The sequence below is a fragment of the Falco biarmicus genome, chromosome 3 (genome assembly GCF_023638135.1).
Source record: "Falco biarmicus isolate bFalBia1 chromosome 3, bFalBia1.pri, whole genome shotgun sequence".
Lineage (NCBI taxonomy): Eukaryota > Metazoa > Chordata > Aves > Falconiformes > Falconidae > Falco > Falco biarmicus.
Window position 1 is genome coordinate 52,108,809 of NC_079290.1, and position 23,792 is coordinate 52,132,600.

Below are 23,792 nucleotides of genomic sequence, written 5' to 3' on the forward strand. Positions count from 1 at the left end.
GATGATATATTCACACTTTACATTAAAATAAATGGAACTACTACAACTTTGTTGACTACTAAGTGTCAATTATGTCCTTAAAATACTTCTCTTAAGGGCTCTTACCTGTAAGGAAAGCCTGAAAATAAACAGAGAATAGACAATCACAGTACATCCTGTACCTTTAAAAAATAGCAACATATGATTTATTGTATTGGGTAAAACTAAAATATTTGGGTGGACATGAAACATTTAAGTTATACTTGCTGTACACAAGAGAGTTTAACTTGGCAAAACAGCACAGCAAAAGGTTCTTTCCTTGCCTCAAAGGACAGAGCAGATACTTTTATTTCTGTGTTTTAACTTAATCCAGCTGTTGCAATTCATACTATTAGCAGATCTCCTTATTCTTTTTTGACTTACAACAGCTCATTAAGTCTGGGACTGAGAGACTTAAGTTTCTATTTAACTTATAACTAAAAGTCAATCTAATTTCGAAATGTCTTAGGACAATGTTTTATAATTATAACAATAGTAACTATAAAATAATTTGCAAAAGCAAAGCACTGACAACTAAAATAAAAGATTTAGAGTAGCCATTCTTGATAGGCACATCATTTCATCTGAAAATAAGCTTAATTCTGCTGAAATCATTAATAAAACCCCTTTGACTGTAGGGGCTGAGGCACACATGTATACAAAGAAAGCGCCAAAGAAATGTAAAGTCATGTGGCATCACAAACAAAATTCAGTCTTAACCAGAAATTGTTTTCTGTTAGTCATCCCAATCAATGCTTCTAAGTATTTTTAATAAAGAATTAAATTATAATACTAAATCCATTGACAGTATTAATCATGTCATGAATTCCTGGACTGTAAGCCTGGGAAAAAATAATCTTGTATCGCTACTGCTGTAGTTTATACAGTTCAGTACATCATCTCACTGAATGATATTTTGATGCAATTGTTTACATTAATATCCTTAAGCTACTACTACAAACAGAGAAAGGTAAATGGCTGGATTGGGTTTAGACTACTACAAACAGAGAAAGGTAAATGGTTGGATTGGGTTTAGCGGTGTTGCTTTTGGATCAAGGGGACAGACAGTTAAGAGTATATGTACAGTTTGAAACTGCCCAGTTTTCACTGGCCAAGAAAAGATTGCCTGACTGAAAGCAAGCAGTCTTTAAAAACAAAACAAAACAACAATTTTCTGCTTGTCACCTATTCTTAAAGATTTCCTCTCAAAAAGTTCCTGCTGTCCTTTATAGGTCATAGGTTTTTTCCTTTGTGATGACTGTGAGGGACATGTTATTTTTGACACAATGATTCCATATTTGATAATGGCTACCTAAAGTATTTAGCAGTCTATAAAACAAAAAATCCTGGTGTATTGTTAACAAGAAAAAGAAAGGAAACAAAAACAAGTAATGGGGGCCACCTGCAAGAGAAAATACTACTTGTCTAGATACCAGGCTTGTTTTATTTTATTTGTAAATGACATATAAAAGCATGCAAGTGAAGCTCTTTTAGGAAAAAAGGTACAGAATGTGTATCTTGATAGACTGATGACAGCAGATAAACATATCTTAAGCAATCTTATTGAAACATACCAAAGATACAGCAGTAGCTATGGATGCTAGAAGATGCTAAATAGGGTGACTTGGCTATTTTTGCTTGTTTTTTCCTTAGTAACTACTACCTTCCAGCAATAGAGCTATTAGAACACATTTTCCTTTTCTCATATTCCAAATAATATGAAAACCAAAAGAAATGGGGGGAAAACAGTTTGTTCTCTCTTTTGGCTACTGATGGCACGGAGCAAAACAATTCCTGGGAATCTTTTGAGCTCTTTCCCATAGTGTTTGCTATTGGAATAACTGAGCAAAGGATGTATTTTGAGTATAATTTTGAGATTTACAACTTTAGATGCGTGTAAGTGCATGGGTACAAAGCTGAATTTCTGTCTGTAGGTATATTTACACCCTCAAGCACATAAACAATTTCACACATACAGTATTTAAGTTCTTTTATTTATACTTTAATATGATATGTTTCAGTTCTCAGTTCTCTGTTGATACTGTAAATATTTTCCAGCCACACAATTACTGGTTCTAGCATACAGCTATCATAAAACAGCCTCACTGACAAACACAGTTTATTGGGATTACAAGCAGAAGATGGGATCTTTCTGTACCACTGGAAGAAAAACAGAACTTGCATAAAACATGTTTTCTTCACATGATAGTATGTAAGCAAACAAAAGATGTTTAAATACTTTTAAATTCTGTTTTGAAATTAAGAATGTGAATGTAATTTTATTTCATGGTAATTAAGATGACTACCTATGAGACTCAAAATGCGTTAAATGGAATTGCTGTCAGCTAGCCTTAGATAGAATGAAATTCCATATGTAACAAATTTTCTGAACAGTTGCACCTGATCTTTTTCATAGTCCTTGGACAGTGAAATTCTGAGGCTTTTTTTGGTCCTGATTCTATGAAAACATATTCCAAAATTTTAAGTTAAATATGCCAGCGCATGACTATACCAGTCAGCTCATGTGATGTGAAGAAAAAATAAAAAAGATAAAATAAATGCTTCCTTTTTTTTTTTTTTTTTTTTACCCTTCAGTTAAGAAATGGTTTAATTACAGGTAGACTGAAACATATACCCATATCTTTATAGAAACATAAAAGACACCCACAGCAAACTGTTCCAGAAAATAAATTATTACTAGAAAATGATGCTTTCATAGAAAGCCTGACAATGTCATCTTCTTTCACATTCAAGTAAAACACATTTAATTCAGTCTGCCAGAAATGGCTACGCTTCTGCTCTGTGAAAAATATGCTAATGATGAAAATAAGGACTTGACAATTTACTGAATACTAAGCGGAAAATCTGTAATGAATTGCTTGTGTGGTAGTGTTCATTTTAGGCTGTTCCCCCCTCCCTGCCACCCCAGTTGCTATGGAATACTAGAAACAGCATTAAAAAAAAAAAAGATTATACCCTTTTATGGGATGCTGTGCATGTCCCTTAAGACAGAGTGCTTAGAAATAAAGACAAAAGTCAGCTGTTGGATAAATGAAACTCAAAGCAGTAATAAATAATAGGTTTAAATACTAACTTTTCAGTGCAAAAGAAATACTGAGAACAAAATAGAAATGCCAAAAAAAATATCAAACCCAAACAAATAAATCTCTATCAGCAACTAGCAAGTTGAAACGTAGAATAATTCATTTTACACCTGCAAGAAAAAGCAGCTACTCAGGTTACTTGGATGTTGCAACAAATGCTCATAAATCCATTAAACCAGGCATGTCTTCAAGTTAGCAGCCAGACTTCAATTTTCACTGCCAGGTTTTAAGTTTTCAACAGATTAAACTCTCTTCCCAAGAACGTTCTACTAGAGTGTTCATTCAAAAGGTGACTCCTAGCTAAAGTCTCCATATCATTCCGTGTTTGAAAGTTTGATATATATGGCTGCTCCTGACAGGCTTACGTGCTGAATTGCATTTGCTCAAATACTTCCTAAAGGAAATACAGTAGATTATTCTTGCCTTTTCTAAGCGCAAGAGAGCTAAGCACAAGGTTGCTGGCTACTCAGCAACAGTTCTCTCATTTTGCTCTAAACTAGCATACACTGATATTAAGCTCTCTTGCAGGTCTTGTTTATGACTTTTATTTTAAAATATTTTTATTACCAATGTTAATAGGTAATGTTAATATACAACAGAACTTCATTTCAGAACAATGATTTGAAAGAACATAGTCTGTCAAATCCCAGTTTCCCAAAGATATTTTTGAAAGTTTTGGCTTTGGACAACAATGCACAACTATTACTGGAAAGTTCTTCTATGCCCTTTCTCCTCTTAAAAAGATGCTGGCAAAGCAGGCTGGTAAAGATAGTAAAATCAAAGAGCATATATGTATCTACCTACCTTCCACATAGTCATGGTTCTGTTTATAGAACTGCAGGCAGACTTTGGATAAAAGACCAGGAAAACACTCTGTACACTGTGGAAGGTCTCATTTCTTCAGTGGTTTAAAAAAAGAAATCAGGCTTAAAGCACTATACTATAGGAAACATATACACACACGCGCGCGCGTGCAAAAAAAAGCCCTACCACCAAAACAAATAAAACAGCCACCCCAAACAAACCAACCAATAAACTTGCACTGCTGGGAGGATGGATTAAAGAGCTGGTGAAACTTTCCTAGCATAACTTCTGTGAGTATCTCATTGTTTTGAACATGTTTAGATCGCTTGGATATCCTTATTCAATTTCTCTTTCTGAAAGACAGACACAAACTTTAACACAGATTTACTCTTTGAAATACAAAAAACATTAAAGAAAAAAGCTGTAGCATACTTAAATATTGCTAAAAAAGAAGTTACACTTCCTAGGAGAAATGTGGGAAGACAGTTAACACAAAACATGCAATTTAGGATAATGCTGTGCATATGGTTAACACCAATTTATAATGCGGCAGGCTTCCCATTTCATCAGCCTGAACTACATTACTACTCTTCAGTCTCTTTCAATAGTACTCTACATTCAGAGACACAACATAGGAAAAATAAAACACAACCTAAATTTGTATATTAAATATCAAAATATATTGATAAAGGCATTATTACACTATGATGAAAAGCCAACACTGACTTTGCTAACATATCTACACTATTTGATCACAGCTGATGTCCACCTCCTCTTTAAAACTAAGATGTCCTTTAACAGAAAGCCTCGTTGTTACTGCACAAAACTGGCAAATCTTGTAAAAACATCAGCATCTGCACTGCTCTCCATTATTTGTTACATTTAAGTTGTTGGATTTCCTCTTGTATTAAAAAGTAATGGCGTTAATGTATTACAGGGGTCTTAATTTCAGCAAATCAGGCTTTTACAAAGAGGACTTGGGCATGCATTCAAATATAAAATGTTTTTGCAATATAGACCTTTAGAAGTTGAAATAAATTTATCACATTACAAAATTTAACCACCATATTACATATGTATATTACATATACATAACCTTCCTAATACATCTAAATAAATTACCTTTTAAGATTTTCACATTTCCACTGAATTATTATAACTTGAGCATCTCATGATCATACAGGCTATTCTCCCTTTACCAGTAAAGCATTAAACAAATGAAAGGCTTTATACACCGCACTAGCATGACATTCTTTGCAAAAATGCAGGTTAGGTTTGGGTAACAGAAGCAGAAAGCTAAGTAACACAAGTAAAATGAAAATATTTTAATAGTAATGAGGAAGCAGGTGTGTCACAGGCTAGATTCCTGTTTTCCCAGTCTTCGCAGACACATTTTGCAGAGCTGCTAATACAGTCAAAGCAAACAACTTTATGACAGATCTTTTAAAAATATAATAAAATAAATAAAGAAAAAAAGAAAAAAAATCAAGCAGCACTATTTCCTATGACTTCCATGAAAGGTGGAAAGGTGGTTACAATATATGTTTTAGCACCCAGACACGAAGAACTAGTGCACCAAATGGAAAACTGAAGTAGTGAACACTACAGGAGCAAAAAAAGTAACAGTAACAATAATCTTTAAAAAAAGAGAATCACCTGTTCCAAAATTTCAGTTCACCTGAGCATACAGGAACAAACTTCAACATGATAACAAATCAGGAGCAAAGTACAAAAGGGGAAGCCATATGAACTTTTCTAAATTGTTCTAAGTCACCTACTGAAGGTCCCAGACATGATAAAATGATGTAACTGTGTTTTTATTTCCTCATAACTGGTACTGGAACTAAATAAAAAGCTTGGTTGGTCCTAAGCCAGAATGTGAAATAAATACTGAAATATGGGATGTCCACATTACATTAAGAAAATTTCAGGCACATAGAATGGTCAGATCAATGGAGTTTGAGTCCTCGTATACAGGAAGGGAAAAAGGATGACAGCATATTGGGGTAATTAGAGACCACGGGGCTTGTGACCTCTTTGAGAAAGAAGGAAGATTCATGCAGCAGAATCTCCTGGGATGAAGGACTGCATGTAGTTGGGAATTAGTAGATACTGTCCATTACTTCGTGTTGCTGGTGCAGAATATTGACAGTGGAGGAGCAGAGGACCAGGCTACATTCTTAGCTCTGCATTTAGCTTTGAAAAATATTACTTTGCTTCTATATCCAGTCTCTTTTTACACATGATCAATTAATATTCTTAACACTAAGAAGAGTATCCTCCAAAGTGTTCTGTGACATACTCAAAAATTTCTTATTATTTAAATTGTGCCATCATTTATCATCTGAAGTATTTCCAAAATTAAATCCACACTTTAATAAAACTAACAAAGGAATTTGCATTCATGGAACAAGCATGATTTTTAGCCTGCCTGTAACAGCTGAGGAAGCTGTTACTATATGCGTCATGCAAAAAACCCCAAACCAAACAAACAGGTAATTTTATTAAAAATGCTGACATGCAGACTGATTTTACTAGACTGTTTATTGAAGTCCCTAAGCAGAGACTCCATTGTCCTGTGAAGGGAAGAGGAGCAGTATTAAAAGAAACAAACAAACAAACACCAACAGATAATTTCTAAAAACTAAAATATGGAACAAAAATTAAGATAATGGTGGCTCAGGAAAAAAAATACATTCAAAGTAGTTAAATGACTTATATTGAAATACATGTTTTATAGGCATACACAATGGAAGAAGCACCATCACTAATAAAAATTCTGTCGCCTTTGCAATTAGCTGAGGGAAAACATTTGAGATTTTATCATTTTACATCTGTTTCATTAGCACCCAAAAACGGTTTTCCAAATCAATACAAAGATGGGATTACGGTTGTACAGACATAACCAAGCTAGCTTTAAACTAACAGTAGGATAATCACAATGCAGAAAAATGGAATCAAGAATTAACAACCCTGCTCTTAGGCTCGAGTTAATATCATAGTTGTTTTACGGCTACATCACTATCAAAATCTGAAATAATTATCACAGAGGTGACATACATGTGATCATCCGAGTTACAGTTCCAACGCTAGAGTGCCATATGTAGGAAACCCATCAGTTTTTCCCAGGTTAGATTGCATTGTGGCATAGCAATGCTGGGAATGCCCAGGCAAGAAGGAGTGAGCCTGAGATTTTCAGCTGGTGAATTGCTGCTATCACAACTGCCTACCAAATTAGGTGGTTAAACTGGGAAGAACAGCATTTCAAAGTGGTGTCTGAAGTGAATTTATGCAGAAAGACACGTACTGAAAGTTTGTTTCTTTCACTGCCTTACAGCCAAAAGCCACATCTGTAGAGGCATAAAAATCAACTTAATAATGCCAGGCAAAAGAATGCAAATAGCTTTCTCTCTCTCTTCCCATCAAGGCTTCCTTTCAGTCCGTTGCAGGGAATAACTACCTTCAAGACAAAACAATGCATCCTTCAGCTGAAGAGGCTCCCAAATAAATTCTATCAGACATATGCAACCACAGAAGCCTCTTAACTGTCTGTGCTCTTCCATTAACGATCAGAGCCTTAAGACAAAAACTGTGGTTCTCTCAGTGCAATTTGTAAGAGCTTTTGGTTACTGGGTGGGGGAGGGCATTTGCCTTTTTTTTTTTTTTTTTTTTTTAAAGTAGAAGATAAAAACTATGACTTGTTAATAATTATGAATCACAATGACATTGTGGAATTACTTTACAGAGAAAGGAAGTAAAAATGTGTCTGTCTACATGCATACACAATAAAACAAGGATCTTGAAAACAACAGAAGACAGTTGCCAGCTCATTTAACCTATTTACAAAAACAGCAACATTCAGAATGGTTTTATTTTTAAGTCAATAGCTCCAAGGATGAAGTATGCAAAGGCTTAAAGAGACACTGTTAAAAAGATCAAAGGATTCAGAAGTAACGATAATATTTCCAGGAGCACCATCTCACTTCAAAGCTAAAGGCAGACCCTGCATGGATCATGTGTTTTATTCCATTGATGACTCTGCTCAGCAGTTCAAAGTGGGTTTAATTCTAGCTAGCCCACTACTTTAATAATTCTACACAAAGAGTGTAAATCTAGTAAGAGTGTCTTGAGATTTATTAGGGTCATACTTTGCTGCTTTCCTAGGCTCAGAAGACTTAATTTGTTATTACTCACTATAGATTATTATCAACACTGTGAAGTGCAGAAGAAACAGCACTATAGCCAGTGCCAGTGGCAAGCATCTCTTCTTAGTCTTGTGAAAGACTACTATCACAACAATAAATCAACAGATAGCTTAATCTTGTGTAGCAAAAGACAAAATACGTAGAGAAAAAAAGGAGGAGGAGTCAGGACTGATGCCATGATTCTCATAGTTGAAATGAAGATCAACAAAGAAACAAAGGAAAGAATTTCAAGATTCCTACTGGAAAATGAAAAACAGAATGAGACAAAGCGATTTTTTTTTAACGTCTTCTGTGAATTACTTGAACGGAATAATCAAAGTTACTTGACAATACAGAGGTCAGTTACTTGAGCTGAACAGCAAAAATACTATTAAATTATCCCATTCCAGGTTTCATAGTCCTGAGTAATGGAGGAGGAGAGTAAATAGCTAGCATAGCTGTGGGCTAAAGTTGCACTCAAAAAAATTAAACATTGCTTGTCCCATTTTGAAAGTTTATTGGCTTTTAACTTCTACTGAGACTCTTTGGCTTTAATCTTATCCAGACAAATCAATTTCCCAGACTCACCAAGCAAAGGAGAAAGGGAATTATAGAAAGCCAAGACATAATCTAGGGTTATTATCATCAAACATTTATCAGAATTTGACTGGATATTCTCCCCTAGGACTCAAACAATATGTATGGCCCAAGTACTGCAAATTAATCTAAAAAAAATTTCATAGAACTATATGGATCAAGGGATATGGTAGTTCATTCCCCTAGTTCAAGGCAGCATCAACCAAATCATAATTTCTGACAGGCACATATCTAAATTGTTTCTAGAGAGATCTAGAGATCTCTCACATCTCCCCCACAGTTCATGACGGAAATAAATTACACGTTAGAAGGGGGAACAAAAAAATATCTTTCTACTACCTAACTGGAATCTTTTCTTGCTCCAATTTAACAGCCTTATTTCTTGTCCTGCCCATATTAGACATGCAGGGTAACCTACTCCCTTACTTTTTTCCTATCTTTTATGTATTGGAAGACTGTCTATGTCTAAGCTCAATATTCTCTTCCTTGCTCCAAACACCTAATTCATACTAACTTCTGTCTTATTTTTATTCCCCTGATCATTTTAAGCAGTCTTCAATTGGTCTTACCCTTCATGAAGGTGCAGTGCCCCAAACAGAAGGGAATAGATAGGTTATTCTTCCTGGTGTTCCTGCAGGCAATTTCTGGGTAAGGACAAAAGAAGACAAAAGCAAGGATGGTACTAGGGTCAGAGTTTAATATAGCAAGAAACAGGAGAACTGGAGAGAGAAGCTTTTTTCTGTGAGAACCTGTAAAAAATTTTAAACCACATGACTTCTTTAAACATCCCCGTTATGACCATGCAGGCACCTCTCTGGAAAAGAAAGACACAGGGACAGAGAAGCATCTGGCAAGTCCTGGGGACCATGTTAGGAACAAAAATCCTTGAACAGAAGATGTAAAAAGCAGTTAGGAAGCAAGGTAGTATTAGGCTTGATTTGAACCACTACAGAAAAAGTAGCTGAAAACACTGAGCATTCATGAAGGGATGGCTTTTCACCTTTAGGAAAATTAGGGAGAACACAAAAAGAAGAAAATGGGTTTCAGGAAATTAGACTTCAGCAAACTCACTGACTCACCATGGGCAAAGACATTTCAATAAGCACACCAACAGATAAGAAACTGGCTTGCTCTTCTGTGAAGAGGTGGCACTGAGCTCTTGCACCAAAAGCACAGAAGTGCTAGTACTTTTCCTTTTTTGAAACCTGATTAGAAAGGTGTCGATGATTAGACAGCTACTGAAACCACCACAAGGAAAAAACATGGAAAAATTGATTAGATAATTAAATAAATCAGGTATTCTCAAATCAGTTAAATATGATCAAATTCACCATAAGGTATTTAGAGCTGACTGGGCCAGTCTTAGAATTATCAATAGTCATGTTTGAGAATTTGTAGAGGATAGTAGTGATTCCAAAAAGACTACAAAACATCTAGTGACTAGCCTGAAAAAAAATGAAAAAGGCAGAGTCAAGGAAGTAGAGCTGCAGGAACTGAATTTCAATTCCCCCAAAACATGGAACAAAAATTATTTGTAAGTATTTAGCAGATAAGAAGTTGAGTAATACATAGACTTGTCAAGAACAAGTTGCTTCAAATCTATGAAAACATTCCTTACGACATAGTAGCAGACCCTGTAGTTAGGGAAGCAGCAGTAGGTATCGTATAGCCCAACTTAATGAGTCTTTGGACATTGTTTCTTGTGCGACTTCCATAAGCAAAGAAGAGAAATACCAGGCTGCAAAAGGTAACAAGTTCTAATAAGCATACAACACTGAACTTGGAAGGGATGCATGCATGCTGAAAGACAAGGCTACATGATAAAGCAGCCCAAATAAATTTGAGAAACAGTCTGCAGAAGACCTGAATACAATACTGTAAGGGGACTTCTAGATCTTAGGAGGAATAAATAACAGCAGAAACCCAAGATCGAGATAGACTAGTGAGGGGCAGTGGAAAAGGAGCACTGAGGCTAGAGTAGATCATACTCTGACTACTTTTATGCCAATCTAGCAAAATCAGCAAAATCTCATGCTAGGATGCATAACCAGCAGGTTGCAAGTCTAGAAATTTACAATGGGAAAGGGTATTGTTTTCAAAAGAATAGGACAGTGGCTGCTAAGGAGGAAAATCCAGAGCACTGTGCACTGGAGTGAGCTGCTGTCTGCCTTCTTTGATAGAGAAATTTCAGTGTCCAAGACTGTTGGCCTGATGCTCTTTACTATCAGCACAGGCATTAATGTTAAATAAATACTTCTCCCTCCTCTGCCCACACCCCTGGAATAAAATCATATATTTTCTACGTCCCAAAAAGTTTTACCTTAGGAGCTTTTACTCCTTTTATGTAGCAAACTGCCTGCCTGCTGACCATTTTACAACCAACCATCATAACAGGAAAGATACTCAAAAAACAAAATTGAGCTGTACATCCCCCAAGATACAGGCAACTGGATAGGTGTATAACATCTCACAGGACACATCAGTAAGTTTTCATTTTCATTTCTAACATACATCTGCTTTGTAACTTTGGAATTTTCCTCCTATCATATTTAATTATTTGAGTAATAAAAAAAAAATATGCAACTTGATGTCTTTATCGCAAAGAAGAGGCTGAATAGTCTGACAGTGTCTTTTTAAAGATTACATATAATGACAATGAGATTGCTGAAAATCATGTTATTCATTCAACAGTTACTACCACAGCAAAAAGCTTTAGATATTAATTAATACTGCAATATATTTGAAAAATGACTAAGCCAATTAATCTCATTCATCTATAAATGGAACAGTAGAGCAGAGAATTTTTGAAGACCTTCATTTAGGATTGCCAGGGTTCTACTGACAATGATAATCAGTATAAAGGAATAAGTAAAATATATTGAAGTGGTAACATATTGCTGGTACAAGTTTAGACTTGAAGAAGACACAAATCAGTACAGAATAAAATATGCTAGTGCCATTCTACAGCTTATGACCAGGTGACTGCACATCATAAATTCACATCCCTTGCTCATCTTAGCTGGCTACCACATAGAGCCCAGGAATGATTATCATTAGTAACAGCAAAGGTATCACACTGGCAGAAATGTACTGAAAGAAATTGCAGAGCTGGATGATGTAAATGGGAGACTCTAAATTCAAGGACTGTGAAAACAAAACATTACTAATTCACTGAGGCCCAATCAACAAATATGTGCATGAAGTCAAATACCTTACCGGCTCCTATTAAGAGTTAGGCACTTGGATAACTTTGCAGATTTGTGCATAATCAATATTAAAATGCAGCAGAAACACAACTTTTACATGAAATCAGAATGAGAATCCAGACTTTTAAAAAAAAAAAAAAAATCAATACAGAATTGACAGGTTTTGTTTTTACAATTGCAGAACTTAAAAGTTTTACACTAATCAGTTTAGGATGACCTAGCCTATAACACAGTTCAATGTTTCAAGTAAGGAGTAAAGAATATTGAATTTTATCCTTCTTAGTTATCTAGATACTCATGACCACATAGGGCATCCTGCAATCTACAACACACACACATACACCCCTGCACATACCACATCATGAATAAAAATAAGAATTAATCTGAATTTCCTTCCTATTCCCCCTTGTTTCCTGGGCATCATTGCCAAATAGACAAATTCTCCGTTTCTTAGTAACTAAATAAATGAAAGAAGATACAGCTTTGAACCTCTTTAAAAGAATCTTTCTCTCACTATTCATTCTGCAGCAATTAAAAAGGGCTTCCATATCTTCTATACTTAAATCATAAAAGTGCTGCCTTCACTCTATCCCATAGTTTTTCCACAAAAATTTGATTCACGCACTGTTCATGGAAACGAGAATTTTTTAAATTACAAAGAAATAGTATTATCAGGCATATCAGCCTCTGGCATGCAGTTGTCTCATACCACAAGACATAAGAAGAAAGCGATCTATTTGCTGCTGTGAGAAACAGTATCTTAATAAAAACAGATTTTCAAAGTTGGTGTTTCTTGCATTTCTGTTGTTGTATGCAAATCCTTGCAGCATAACACACATTTGTATATTTATTTTCAGAGGTTTTCTTCCCCTTGTTTCCTGGGCATCATTGCCAAATAGACTTGAAGCAATTTCTTGACAGGAACTAAAGCATTTTATACCTGTAAAAGCTAGCAAATTCAACTTCATCTTGATCTTGCTACCATATCTTTTGCAATTTTTCCAAAATACTAAAAGCCATTATAATTATATTATGAGGCTAACAAAAAGCACTGCATGGTTATGCAGTGCAAATGATCATGCATAGTGTTGTGTTTCTTAAGAACAACAGTGAATTCAGTAAAAATATCCCATGGTTACTCCTGGTTTACCAGAATAAACTCAGAAGTAAACAAACATAATGTGTTATTACTCCTCTACATTGGCTTTGAAGTTATCTTGTCCTAGATTTATGTTCCACACTAAAAGATGTAACTAAAATAAAAATTGGATGTCTCCCTTTGCGTTGACACCGCAACAAGTACTAAACCAATTTATTAGAAGAGAAAAATTTTACTATAACATTTGGAGGAGAGGAAACTGCATCTTGTAGGAGACCCCCAACAACCAACCAAGCAGTTTTTCTTTAACGTTTTTAACTTCCTGCTCAAGTTTGCATCTGCATGTCAGTACAAGACCTACAAAGCAGTCGACCACCTTTGGGGAACAAGAAGCTGCGTGCCCATCTGAACCAGGCACCAATGGGAGACAACTGTTGATTTCCACAGGCTCTGGATTACCCACCTGTCCCCTAACAGTTTAATGATTATAGCTGCAATCCACATCCAAAGCACGCTGTTATTAAGCAACTCAGTATCCAACCTCTGCAGCCACACAGAGTAGCTCCTAGTGTTCAAACATCCTTCTTCTTCCATTGACAATTCTTTATCAGCACAATCCCTGTTACCACGGGCAACACCAGCATGTTGTAACAGTGATTTAAGTGCCAGGCCACAATCCCAAGTAAGAGGAGTGCATCTAACTCCATCTCACACTTTCTGCACGCACATGGCAGCAGAGTCAACCCAGTTGTCAAGCTTTGGTCCTTAAGCAAAAATGAGATATAACACTGGGCTGTCTGAGCAGATAACACTGTCTTTCTAAAGAAAAGCCATTGGACTGGAGCTGGCCCACAGACTCCTTTTGGAAGGTACAAAGTTAAGCCAGTCACTAACCATTTTAAAAGCCTTGAACTAATAAACAAACAAACCTCACCAGCTATATTTCCCACTTTGGTACTGGAAATCAATTCAGCCATTAAACAACACTTGGTTTCATAAGGATTATATACCACTCCTAGATGGCTTTCAAAGAGAGAACAAAAATACAGTACATATGAACACTGACCTTGTTTCTTTTAACCCTTCTTTCTGAATGACTTCCAGTATTTGTTTTGCAGTCATTGGTGAGTTGGGGTACTTTTCCAATGCCTGAAAGGAAATAATAATTGTTTAAGTGACGAGACACAGCTGTCCTGTTAGTCTGAAAGGTTATGAGATCATGCAGTTTTTATGTAGTCATTTGTGAAAGGCAGGGAACAGTAGTGTTGAGACTGGAGTCCTCTGTCTGTTGGAAGGCCAGATACAGTCCAGGAAACTGCAGCAAGAATAAGATTTACTTGCTGCTTTTGTACATCAACTGCTACATCTGCCTGGGAAATATTCTTACCAGGTTCCAAATAAATGAGTTGAAATATGCAACTGATTTTATGACACAGCAACAGAGTTCCTTTCAGACAGAAAGGAAAAAAAAACCCAAACCCAAAGCAAAACAAAGAGACAGCTAGTCTTTTTTTATTATTATTTTTGTTACTTTAGAACTATTTGAGGTCATTTGAATATTCTATATTTAGGTTTTGTCATGACCTCAGGAACAAAATTGGCTAAAACCTTCCATTTGTAGCACAGGAGCTCCTGTGAGAATTGACACTGGTAAGTTTCAATTTTAAAATGCTTTTTGTTTCTAAAAACAATGAAAAATGAAGTAGTCAGAACAGTAACAGCATACAAGATGCTACATGACAGAGTGCAGTATATTTTTCCAGTTCAGCTCAGTTTTCCACTCCTTTGCCTTTTCCAATTGAACCCAAAGTAAACCACTCCTCTTTCCAGATACAACCATCTTGTACAAACTTTTCTGGTTTTCCACTTCCTTTTTGTCCCCATCAGTTTTCAGCTGTTAAACGAACAGCCACTCTTTTGCTCATGTAAAGTGCCAGACTGACAGCCCTGGAAAAGGAAACCTTTTGATCAGCAGTAAAAGGTGCAGCACAGGCCACAGCAATCAAGCTTCCCAGAGCATTTTGCCAACGTATCTCAGCTAAAACTTGTATTCTGCCCTGGGTAAAAAAGAAATCAGTTTGGTTTCCAAATTCACGCAGACCTGAGCTTCTCTCTAGTAGTTACCAAATGATGGCAATTGTGAAAGTAGCTACTGCTATGGATACTTGCCCACTGGGAACTAGAGATACCACCACATCTTATCATGCAAGTCATCAAACTGTGAAGGGTGCTAGCCAGGGCTGTAATTCAAGCAGCTCACCTAAAGCCAAAACCTTTCTACTCACTACCACTTGACCAGCTCAGCCTTCTGCTGCCATTTTACAGTTCTGATTTACTGCCTGTTCTCCCCTTTCACAGCCAAAACACAGTTTACCAAATCCTTTGGTTCTTTGTTACAGATGAGCTTTGCATCCTTTATCTTGCAGTTCCACAAAGGAAAATGCAGAAGTGAGGGCTGCACTGAAAGGTCTGGGAGCTGAACTGAACTTATCTCATGTACATCAATAGGCAAGATTCCAAAGAGACCCATCAGGAAAGGAAAACCGAGAGGTGATTTGAAAGAAGAAAGAAGAGTGGGTAGGAAAGAGTACTGGCAACGAGTAAGGATGGTAGGAACTGCACAGGGCTGGGAAAAGGGCCATTACACAGCAAGAGAAGAGAAATGATACCATGTATTAGTGACAGAACCACAATGACACACTGGAAAAATGACAATGTGTATAAAGATTAAGATGAGGATGAGAAAAGATTAATGATGTGAAGAGACAAAAATGGAAACTTTAACCTTCAGAAAGAAGACAAAGGACAAGGTAAAATGAGAATACACCAAAATAAAGGAAAAAGAAGAGAACTGAACTGGGAACATTCCAGAGGGCACACTGGAAAGGACAGAAGAGGAAACTACACTGTACTGGACACGGCTATGAAGGAAACTGTGTGCACTTGAAAGTGGGGTTACTCACTGTGGAGGATTCCCTGTTTCTCTTCCTGAGTACAGGCCCCTCAGCACACCTGGGCAGCTCCTCCCTGCAATTAAGAAAATTTGGGTAGCCCTGTCCCCTTCTCTATGACATCACATCCTACTCTATAAAAGTCAGTAAAAGTGCCAAGTGTTACCACGTGAGTTTGACAATAAAGGGAAGGAAACAATGAAGCTATGCAAACATCAGAAGTTACCCTGTTCTGGACAATGGGAGAAGGGAGAGCAGTTTGTGCTGAGGAAGCTGTGCTGAACTGGTTGTGGGAACAATGACCAGACATATGGATAGGGGATATCACCTTCACCAAACAACAATGAAACTAACAAGCAAGATGCATAACACCACTACAGAAAGTTTAATCAAACCCACAAGGCAGATTTCAAATACCACAGTATGAAGTGGACACATTCAGGGTATAATGACAAACTGAAATGCAGAGTATGTTAGACAGGCTGAAAGTACTGGAGCAAACAATTGCCCGTTGTGTGGAATTGTTTTACGTTGGACATGTAGTGTGGGCTGCAGTTCATACACCCCACGAGTTTAATTCTGTTCATCTAACCCTTTAAACCCTTTAAACCCTGCTTTTTAAAGAACTGTTCATATCCTAACTGAAAAGCATTAATTCTCCAATTCAAACACTGCTTAAGTTGAAAATCCTGCTATTGTGTACCTGATTTTCTTTATCAGAACAAAGATTAATTTAGCAGAGAACCTTAGTAAGGATATTTTTTTCTGCCTCTCCCACCATGCTGTTGTATCCGTGTCCCCATCCCGTTTTAACCAAACCCAACAGTAATAAAATGATTACTTGTAAAAACATTTTAATGATAATCTCATTTTCTTCCCCCAGTTTTGGAAAACAGCAGAGTATTATTTAAGAGCCTGTGAGCTAATGAATACACTGAACTGATAATTGCAGTAGTGTCTCTTGTCTCTGTATCTCACCGTTAACATTGCTAAAAGCCCACAATCCCTTTTGCATTTCTAAGACTTAAAAATAATATTAGAAATCCAAACTGAATTACTAACTGTGCTTTAAGGCAAATAAAACACTAAAATGCAGTAGCATAGTTAAGTCATAGGCTTCTTGGTGAGAAAAAGTAACTTACATAAAGGGAGGAAGCCTTTATCTGTTTTAAATATCTTTCTCCTTCCTCCCACTCCATCCACCAATATTCATATCATATACAGCCAGTGACTAGTAATGCTGAAATTAAAACATGCCAAAGTACTGTCATGAAGAATATGACTGTTCTGACATATTTTGTTAAGGACAATGGCAGAAGAATGGTTTGCACTGACTGCAACCTCTACCACAGAGGATCAAATATGCTCTATTTATTCCTGCCATTCAACCACAGCCTTAAAAAGGGACAGCCGCTAAATAACTGGGACAAATAATTTGATACCCATCAGGACAATCTGGAAGAGAACAGAAGTAGTCATTGCACTGAATACATTCTTGGTGTTCGTTCAAACCCTGGTTAATGGATCAAAGAGAAGATGACTCGGATCCTACCAAGCACAGTGGAAATTGAACCTCCCAGCAAATGGTAGCGGCCTGACAAACTGTCGTTTGTATCACCTACACATATCAACTCACAACTTCACAGATACTAAATAATTACACAGATGCCACAAATATATACATTCCGGGGTTCATTGGAAAAGTCCTGTCGGTTATATGGGACAAGAAGAAATCCAAATTCCTTTTCTCACCGTGGCATCTATTATCTGTGCATGGACAACTGTTCAAAAAAATCAGTTGCCACACTGGGGGAAAAACACTTTCTAGTGAATTGTTAACAAGAAAACTCTAGAGTAGAGTCAAGACTCTCAGCTTTGCATGAGAAATCCTGAATACTCGGCTCACCTACAAAATTGTAAGAGAACCTATATCATTGATACAATGATGACCTTCATTGTATCAATTATATCAATTTCATTACAGTCACAGCTTCTTGTGACTACCTGAATCAGATCTGTTCAACTGTCTGCATTTCAGCCACCAGAGGGAACACAAGTAGAGGGACAGCATAAAGAAAGGCGCACTCCAAGTCAGCCTTTCTGCCACCCATAAACTCTCCTCACAGAAACTGGGAAGCTTTGCCAGAGAAGCAGCCACTAGTCCTGCAGCTATCAGTTCTTACACTGACAGAAGATGATTCTTCTAAACAAGAACCAAGTGTGGTCTGATACCGTGCTGTGGTCCAAAAGCAGCTGGCAGATCAGTCTAGTGGGCTTGTTGATGCCAATTGTACAGCCAGCATAGAATTAGCTGGAACTGGCCAGAGCCTCTTCCATCTCTGGAAGCTGCCTGCAGGGATCGGACGGTCAGGTAGCTGACAAAAATCAGGATCATTTTATCATATCTCTGGTCAATCTACATTCTGAGTGACTAGTCATAAACTGAAGGAATTCTCTTTAGAACATTATTTATATAATCTGTGAAGAGAAAGAAGAACAGTACAGTTATTGCCAGTGCTCCCAGTCAACAGCTAAAATACAAGTCAGGCTGAACTTGCACAATAGACATTTTTTTACTGCCCAAAGACAGCAGGGTGAACAAAAGAACAGAAAAATAACTTTCCTCTTCTTAAGCAGAAAATATATGATATTTTCTAGCCACCCATTACTAAATTAATGAATTGGAAGACAAAGTCCCGAAGAGGGTACAAGAACAGTGTCCTGGAAAAAATCCAGCATTGTCTTTTCCAGCTGCTTGTGTGAGGTTAACAGGAGGACTGACTTCTATTGCGGGAAATGCCCCACTCAAATCTTTTGTATTCATTTTTGATTAACAGCTTTAGTCATTGGGGAATTATCAGCAGCCTGGTAAAAGTTCAAAGCCCTTTGTTTGAAGAAAGATGCATAAATGGTTAGATGAAGAAGGCAGGGTAGGGTATAGAGTAGCGGAAGAAAGTATGTGCATAGAGATGGATGAAGAAAACACAGCAAGAAGATCAAGAGGAGGGAGGGTACATGATACATGAAAAAGGAGGAAAGAGCGATAAAAATAAGAAGGGAAGATGCATTGCAAGCTGTTTTAATATTTAAGTTCTCAAATAGATGTTCAAGGAGCTCTGACTGATGGTGATTAAAAGAAAGGTAAAGAGTAGTTTCCAAGTACTAAAACATTAAAAGTAGCTGAAACAGCGGTAGTAGTTCTCCCGGTAGGATTTTTGTCTTTCAGCAGTTGCAGTTACAATAATTTATAAAACCTGAGTAGAACGTGCATTTCATAAGACATGTCTTTCACAGTATGCTCCATACTATGAATTTGTCTCTGTAATCCATGCATCACTACAGATAAGCAAGGAAAGGAACAAAGATGTAACATGACAAAGAAAGCAATGTATAAAAATACCTAAACCTTCTGAAATACATTAAATTAAGTTTTAACATCAATCTGCATGCCAGCTAGCCCACACTTTTTTTAGGTACACCAAAAAAACACATTTTTCCCCAGCCCTCTCAGTCAAAGGCACTTTACAATTCCTTTAGCATGAGTTATAGGGAGCAACCTGGTGGGTGCTTCCTGCAAGAGAATTTCTACTATATAATTTGTTTGCAAGTTGGTCTGAAACAACGTAACTTTGCTAACCTGCCAGATAAGTAAAGCATTATCATCTTCTAAAATAATGAAAGGAAAGAGCAAGAAAGAAGCTGAATGATCTGTTTGTTCATTCCATTGCTTTGACTGCCTGGTTTGAGGCTTCTTCTGAGATGCCTGGGCCCTTTTATTGTTCTTTTTTAAATTTATTTGTAATGTCATATTTAAAACTGATAAAAGTCTGCAACAGTGCTTTGGAACTTCCAGATAAACTGTACACTTTACATTTTGAATTCAAAAGAAGTTGGATTACAATTCAGTTAAAATTATACATACAATTCAGTTATTCCTTTAAAAGGCACAAGCTCTAGCAAGCAGCAACAACATCTTGCCATCGCTAATGGCCTCTTACATCACACCAGAAAATGTAGGGTAAAGTTTTCAACCCTAAACAACTGACTTATAATAACTTATTGATCTGGTCCGACATACTGAAACAAAAGGAAACCTTCATATTTCTCCCTTTTCTAATGCAATCAGCATGTCTGAGCAACCAGGAACTTTCACTTAAAGGCTCTGTCAGCACAGATCCATAAACACCTCAGTGACTGTAACAGGGTGAACCCAGTGAGCACACAGAATCCTACCAGATTTCTGTAAGATCAGGATCAAAGATACATACCCCAGTAAACAGGATGTCGAACTTTCTATCCCGGTATGGGTCCCATTATTAGCAGCAGGATTACTAGCAATGAGTTCAGTTCAAGCCATGGAGCATCCAGATTCCCAGAACAACTGCTCAATTCTGACAGCACAGTCCAGACTTCTGCTTAGCCATGCAAGCCATAACTCCTCTTGCTTTTTATCACAATACCCCATTGCTTCTCACTCTGCCCAGCCTTTCTCTACTCTCCAAGTGATACTCTTATCTTTCAAGGTGTTGCAATACCCCTAACGTCCATCTGTCCCATGTCTCCACATCCCTACTGAAATACCTTTCCCCCTTTGTCCTTACCATAGTATACTCTCACAGTACATTCCTATGTCCTCTACCTCCTGAAACATTAGCACATCCATACAGATGCAGTCCATTGCCATGGGTTCCCCAAAACACACACACAGTTAGTTACACAAGCGCTGCCTAGGTAGTCAATACCAAATAGCTAGCTAGCAGGACGCTGTAGCTCTTAGGTGCTGACAGAACAAATTGCATTGTGAACCTTCCATGGCTTGTAGATCATATTCTCTGTCTATTTAGTTCAGAGTAGAAGTTTCAATTTCCGTATCAGTGCACAGCTGAAAAACATGGGCCAAAGTTGTTTAGAGCTATGAATCATTATTCTAGAGAAGGGAGCAAAACACAGCTCTGCCACCCAAAAAACATTACCAAAATCTGCACTCATTTGGTGATCGCACAGGCCACGATGCTGAAATGCTTTTAATTCCAGCAGCAATAAAAATTCCCCTTTGGCACCTACCCCTGTACAAAATGAAGAAAGACCATGCTTAGGTGACTGGAACTAATGGAGCAGAATGGATATGAGTGCCCTGTCAGCTGCCTTTATATTACAGATAACAGAGGAAAAGAACCATCACTAGTGTGAATACATTCATCACTACTAAGGGAACAAGGAAAAAGAAACACCAAGAAGCACTAAACCCCAAACACATTTGCTTCCATATATTCTGTTTTCTCTATCAAAGGCTGATACAGACTTTTTTTTTTTTCTGAGACACTGAAGGTTTGCTATACACCTTATGAGGAGTAAAACTTCCCAGAAAAATCAGAAAGAATGGGTATGTGTTTATTTTAAAAGCCATCATCGCTCAGTTTCCTCAGGCAAATGTAATGTGTAAGGGCTACTTTTAATGTGAGAAATAAAATTCCTACTGGCTACTCTCTGAATGTACCAAATTTAACAGGAGGTGACAGTTATGCCAGTTTTCTTGCCATTGTTCTACTATCAGAGCTTATCTTGTTAGACAGTGTCCTAAAGATACAGACCTAAGATTTCCATAAGGCAAAAAACAAACAACAAAAAAAAGTAAAAAGTAGTTAAAAAAAAGTAAAGAAAAAAAGAGGGGGGGGGGAGGGAGAAGGATAACAGAATACAAATAAAATATTTTAAACTATGCACTCTACCTAAAAATTCTAACACATTAGTTTGGGCCATTTTCAGTGTTTCATCAAGGTAAAATTCACGACTTAGAAAGGCAAGACAAGTTTCATGCTGCAACTGAAATTGACTCCATTCATGCAGCAGGAATATATTTAACCAAACAAAAAGCACTTCTATCCATGTTACTTAATTGTGGTTAACAACAGCAAACATAAAACTGTAAAACTTATACTTCCATTTAAATTCTGTCAGATAGATGGCATGGAAATATCTCAGGTAATTTACAGCATTTTGATGCTTGGGTGAAAAGCCAGTATAAGTCACATTGGTCTTCTTAACCTCATAGAGGGGAAGTCCATAAACACAACTCAGTTGTTTGCTCTGTTCCTCACTCACAGAATGATAACACAGCATCACTCCCTTCAAATTAATAAGCAAGCAGAGATGCAGAAAATTACTGAGAATATTCCTTAGTAATTTTATCCCAGAGAGAAAGACCAGAATGTATCTAATGCATGGAAAACCTGGAAGGAAATTCCTGAGAGGTATACAGCAAGTGATAAAGCTGGAAAAATTAGGATTCCCTTGCAATCATAGAGATGACAAAAAGCTGCTTGCAGTTCCTTGAGCCCACCTGTTCAAGTATTGGAGGAAAAGTAGAAAACTGAAACCTCCATAAAATGAAAAATGATGAAAGCTTTGGGCTTGGTTTGTTTGTTTGTTTGGGGTTGGTGGGTGGTTTTGTTTTGGGGTTTTTTTTAGGGTTGGGGGGGGGTCTTGCTTACTTGCTTGTTTGTTTTAAATAAGAGAGTTATTCTTTCTTGTCAGAATGGACAAGACAAAAGAGTCTTAAGAGTCCTTGGGTTTTATGCAGTTTTTTTCCTTCCGAAGTTTGCACAGTTACTTTATGTCAGTTTTCATTAGTCTGAATCATGACATCATTGTGTACAGAATAGAGTCCACTGGCACAATCCAGATCTGCTTAAATTGCTCTTAGAGCAGATATGGTAAGTCATGGTTTTGAACTAAAGAAATACAGCCTTCTCATAGAATGTGTAAAGAGAGAATTCTTTTGTTAGCTGTCAGTGGGATTTTGCTATCTCTGTTAAATATATAATGGTTAGTGTCATAACAAAGATCAGCCATCATGTTATGGCATTTATCTTCATGAGTGAAGAGAGGAAGGGCTACTGTGATTTATTCCGTCTCTCCTCATGAGACGATTAATGTCATAGGAGATTAGTCTTCAGTACTGACTTGTACGCAGAATAAAATACTGAGCTGGAGTGGGATGCTAGGCAGTTTTAATTGCCACAAGTTTGGAAGCCCACATTACGTACAGATGGCACAGTTGACAATTACTCATCTAAGATTTTCAAAAATAGGATAATATTTTGCAGCTCACTAACTCATACCCATTTTGTGTCATTTATTTGTTCAGTCCTTCTTATCATTCTCTCTACATAGTCCTTTCTCCCACCTCATCACCTAAATCCACCCACACTTGCCCTGTTAAACACACCATTTATGCAGAACTGAAGTCCATACTGGTGGCTTGTAGTGGTATTTGGTAGCATCTGTTTAAAGGTTTGAAAAATACACTATTTAACAACTATTACTAAGAAACATTTGTCACAATACAGGCAGATTACAAAGAACATATAACGGCTCTGTATCTGTGTTAGTATTCATACATAAATACATAAACAAAACTCAGAATAGAAGCAGCAGCTTTCCTGAAGTTCTGAGAAAAGTTAAATGCCCACTTCTTTCCAGGGACCTTGCAAAATAACCTGACCATCCTAAACTTAGGTTAATAATCTTTCAAAAGCCTATCACTTCAGAGAAATGCACACAGAATATTTTGTTTACATGCTCCCCACTCCTTTTTATGAAAGAAAATACTTCAGATAATAATGTGGTGGGGGAAAAAAAAACACATAACAAAAACCATGATAAGCAAAAGTTCTGTTAAAGAAGAAAGATTTATTTTTCCCAAAATATGGAACATGAATTGTCTGTATTTTCTTAAATTCTCCTTTTCTGGACACTGCTAAATCATGCCACAGTAGGTAAACTTTAATCCTTGATATAGAAGTTTTTTTCTTTTAAAAACAGCTATT

General features: G+C 36.9%; 1 protein-coding gene across 1 annotated transcript in view; it reads right to left on the reverse strand.

The window, feature by feature from the left end:
* The window catches only part of ASXL3 (ASXL transcriptional regulator 3), a 132,915-nt gene that overhangs the window by 94,419 nt on the left and 14,704 nt on the right, over window positions 1–23,792 (reverse strand). The window contains exons 2-3 of the mRNA XM_056332551.1: window positions 14,079–14,161; window positions 13,727–13,729 (exon numbers count right to left, since the gene is read on the reverse strand). Coding sequence (XP_056188526.1) covers window positions 13,727–13,729; window positions 14,079–14,161 — 86 coding nt within the window. The remainder of the gene's footprint in view (window positions 1–13,726; window positions 13,730–14,078; window positions 14,162–23,792) is intronic.